Genomic DNA, 4,079 nt, shown 5'->3' on the forward strand with positions numbered 1-4,079 from the left:
TTCCAATTCATGTATTGGAAATATAACTCATTTTAATTGGGATGTGAAATGTGAATTGTACTACTATTTTCGGTACCAATTAATATCAGTACAGCAAATGCAGTAGTAAACAAATACTAATATTCCTTGAAAACAATTTTTTTCCGTTATGTATTTATATTTCATTTTTAAATTAAGAACTTTTTTGAATTGTTCACGAAGTTGGATATAGTTATATTTATGATATATAATTTATTTAAAATGTTCTAAATTTAAATTATTAATTAATTAACTTTTTCATACTGGCACAACAATGACCAATATTTTTAAATGATTATTTTGTTAGAAAGATAAATGTAGTGTGGTGACTAAAATTCAAACCTCTGATAGTCAAATCACTTTAATACCGAGGGCACAAAATTAAATATTATAAATTAATATGAAATTAATAAAATAGTAATTGTTAAATATCATATTAATCTTTTATAATTATTGAGAGAAAAGTTGTCATGTTAAATTAAGAGAAAATGGGTCATGTACTGACAGTGTAAAAAAGTTTTACCGTGTCAACCAATTACGACCATGTATCCTACCAAGTCATACTGTTATTTTTAAATTACTGAGATGACATGGCAAAATGATATATTCTCATTGGATGACAGTGTAAAACTTTTTTACGCTGTGCATGACCATTAAACCCTTAAATTAATTCATTCAATGATTCATAAAAGTAAATTAATTCAATAATTTCGGATAGTAGTATTTCAATTGGTTTGAACTAAATATGTATAAGATGTTGGTTCAAATTCTACCTCTACCAACAATATTTCTTTTGTATTTTTTTCTAAAATATATTAATATAAATAAATTATAGATATTTATAAATTAGTACTTTAATTTTTTTAAAAATATTTTAACAGTTTTTTTAAGAAATACTATTTCCATCATTTTAAATTTAACATTTCTTATTTTATCTTTTAAATTACTTTACAAAATACAATCCTATAGTATTACCAGTTTCCTTGTTGTTCAATGTAAGGTTAAATTAATTAAAAAGATTTTATTCTAAGAATAGGTTAACAATATTTTTTCAATTTAGAAGAATATTTATTTGGACCATATGTAACCATTTCCAAAAAAAATATATTTTACTTAATTAAATTCTATTATCGTTACATAAAAGAATTTAAAAATTATTTAATGCTATATTAAATTTTTTTTATTCCCAATTTTCATGAAGAATAATATATAAATGGTAAAAAAATCACAATCAAAGAATAGAATATTGTGAATAAATTGATCAATGGACGCGCAGTTGACTCTGTGGAACTTGCTTCCTCTTCTTGTTCTTCTCTTTGCGTTTTACTTCTTCTTCTTTCGCAGATCAAACATGGCTGAAAATTCCTCCAAATCCATCTATGATTTCACTGTCAAGGTTCGTTTTTTTATCCCCTTTTGTTTTTGTTTGAATTTTGATCATAAATTGTTGTATGATTATACCCAGTTGTGATTTTCAATATAATTAGTTGAAAAGATTGTGTCTTGATTGTGCCCAATTGTTGATGTGCTTGAATTTCTTCATGGATCAATGAAAATCTTCAAATTGATTTGAATTTGAATTCAACTATTCAAAATTTGTTGATTGATTTTAGTTTTTTTGATTGTGATATGAGTTGTAATTGCAGGATATTCGTGGAAATGATGTGAGTCTCAGTGAGTACAGTGGGAAGGTTTTACTTGTTGTCAATGTTGCTTCACAATGGTAACTTTTTTTCATTCATTCATACTCATGAACTATTTTTGTGTTATCTCTAATTTTGTATTCAAATTTATTTATTTATTTCTTGTACATGTAACTGTGTTGTGTTCATTTCAATTGTTTTTTTTTTATTAGTTTCAGTAAGTGGAAAGTATTTTGACTTAGTATCAATCAATTGTAATTGTCAGATTTAAAAAAACAATTGACTTCAAGCATAATCTCTGTAGCACGTCGCAGTGTCAGTGTCGTGTTCGTGGTATCTGTGCTTCATAGATCATAACTACTTCTTAAGTCACACATATGATTGATTGTGATTTGTTGATAGGATGCAACTTTATACACTAATAGTGTATCAATACCTGACTCTTGTGCTTTTTTTCACTCTTCTTTTGCACAAAAACAGAGAAAATGTTGAAAAGTATAGTTGGCTTATAAGGACTATGTTGTTTGATTTGCAGTGCAAAAAGTTTATCTATTTTCGTGTTTAATTCTTGATAAATGTCATGGTGTTATTATATAGTAGTCTGATGCTGTAATTTCACTATCACAAAACAAGAATTCTCGTACGGTTTTTTGAATTTCACCATCACAGAACCAGATATTTGCCGGTAAATCTTTTATTTAGTCCAGATAAAAGAACACAGTTGTTTATACAGAAATTTATCTGTGTTGTAATATGATAATCTTGTTCTGTGGTGGATGATGTCAAATAGATTGTAGGGCTAAGCTAGCTTTTAGTTTCTAACATTAAAGCTGTTGTATTCTGTGTACATGTTTTGCTGACCGTGATAACTGTCACGATCAATGTTGTCTATCATATTGTTGTGAAATTCTTTTTCTGTTATTAGATTAGATAGTTATATGAAACTATTCTTCCCAATTTTTACTGTCTATAACTATAATTATAACATTCTTATTCATTGCTCCAGTGGTTTGACACAAACAAATTACAAAGAGTTGAATGAGTTATACGAGAAGCACAAGAATAGTGGTATGACACTTTAGCCATCGACAAAAATGAAAAAAAAAGTCAACTATACTTTATAAGTTTAAATTCTCATATACTGATATACTAGTGATTGTGAATTTTCTGTAGGGTTTGAAATCTTGGCATTTCCATGCAACCAGTTTCGTTCACAGGAACCAGGAACCAGTGAAGAAATTCAGAATGTTGTCTGCACAAGGTTCAAAGCCGAATTTCCAATTTTTGAAAAGGTGATTTCGCTGATTTTTTTTTTATTTGAGCTCTCTAATTTGCTTGCTTTTTTATTTTACCAAATATTTTTTTGCAATGAATTCTCGAAGCATGTGGTGCAGTTTTTCTGAAATAATGAAATTATTGTAGGTTGAAGTCAATGGAAAGAATGCAGATCCACTTTACAAGTTTTTGAAGGATCAGAAAGGTGGAATATTTGGAGATGGCATCAAGTGGAACTTCACCAAATTCTTGGTAAACAAAGAAGGGAAGGTTGTCGAGAGATATGCTCCTACCACTTCTCCTCTGAAAATCGAGGTTAGATTCATTTTAAGCACGGTTTCTACGTTCTCATCTTCAAATTTTAATTATAATTGAACCCCTTTGCCATCTGTTTCTCTATATTACTTGTTAATAAGCTATATGTTTCTTCTTGCAGAAGGACATCACCAAACTTTTACAGTCTTGAGTACTAAACTCGTATGTTTCAGAGGTTAGTTTTCCAGTCACTTACTTTTCACCTTTTCCATATCTTCTCGGTTATCAATACTTTCTGTAAACAAATTTTATGGATTCTCGGTCTTGCATTTGCTTATGCTTTGTCCATTTTTTTTACAGGACATGGAGAATCTGTTTGATGCCTTCATAGGACAAGGAACTTCACTAAAGCTTCTGCTATTTATCCCTAGTTAATTTATGGCCTAAAATATTATTATTATTATTATTATGTTTGTGTGTCTGGATTATGGATTATGCAATAAGCACAATTTGTTAGTTTTACTCTCTTATCAAAATTACATAATAATGTATCAGAATGTTTGTTACTTTATTTCATATGGCTCATTATTTGATTGACATTGGATACATATCTACATATTATTATTGAATGAACCAACTTGTTTATTTTCAAAATAACAGCACTCTTGTGAAAATCAAAGGGCCACTAGGATCTCACTCGTGCTCCTCACCAAGGCTTAACAAGCCTCAAATATAACAATTTTTTTCCTGGGGTTAGTTCTGGCATCAAGTAGTTCCAGTCCCCTCCCAATCGCAGCTGCGGGGGATCGAACCGTTGTTCTCCCTACCAAGTCTAGCGCCAATCACCACTAGATCAACTAAAGGTTGATACATTTGTTCAATTTTCAA

The 4,079-nt window shown here is 29.2% G+C and overlaps 1 protein-coding gene across 1 annotated transcript; it reads left to right on the plus strand.

Annotated features, from left to right (window-relative positions):
• The first annotated feature begins 1,255 nt into the window (after window positions 1-1,255).
• On the plus strand, window positions 1,256-3,788 carry LOC131608250 (probable phospholipid hydroperoxide glutathione peroxidase). The gene is made up of 7 exons (XM_058880165.1): window positions 1,256-1,414; window positions 1,665-1,741; window positions 2,668-2,729; window positions 2,835-2,953; window positions 3,084-3,251; window positions 3,373-3,426; window positions 3,552-3,788. Exons 1-6 carry the CDS (start codon window positions 1,283-1,285, stop codon window positions 3,400-3,402), a joined length of 588 nt encoding a protein of 195 aa, XP_058736148.1. The 5' UTR covers window positions 1,256-1,282; the 3' UTR covers window positions 3,403-3,426; window positions 3,552-3,788.
• Window positions 3,789-4,079: the final 291 nt, after the last annotated feature.

The sequence above is a fragment of the Vicia villosa genome, linkage group LG5, assembly GCF_029867415.1.
Source record: "Vicia villosa cultivar HV-30 ecotype Madison, WI linkage group LG5, Vvil1.0, whole genome shotgun sequence".
In the NCBI taxonomy this organism is placed as follows: Eukaryota; Viridiplantae; Streptophyta; class Magnoliopsida; order Fabales; family Fabaceae; genus Vicia; species Vicia villosa.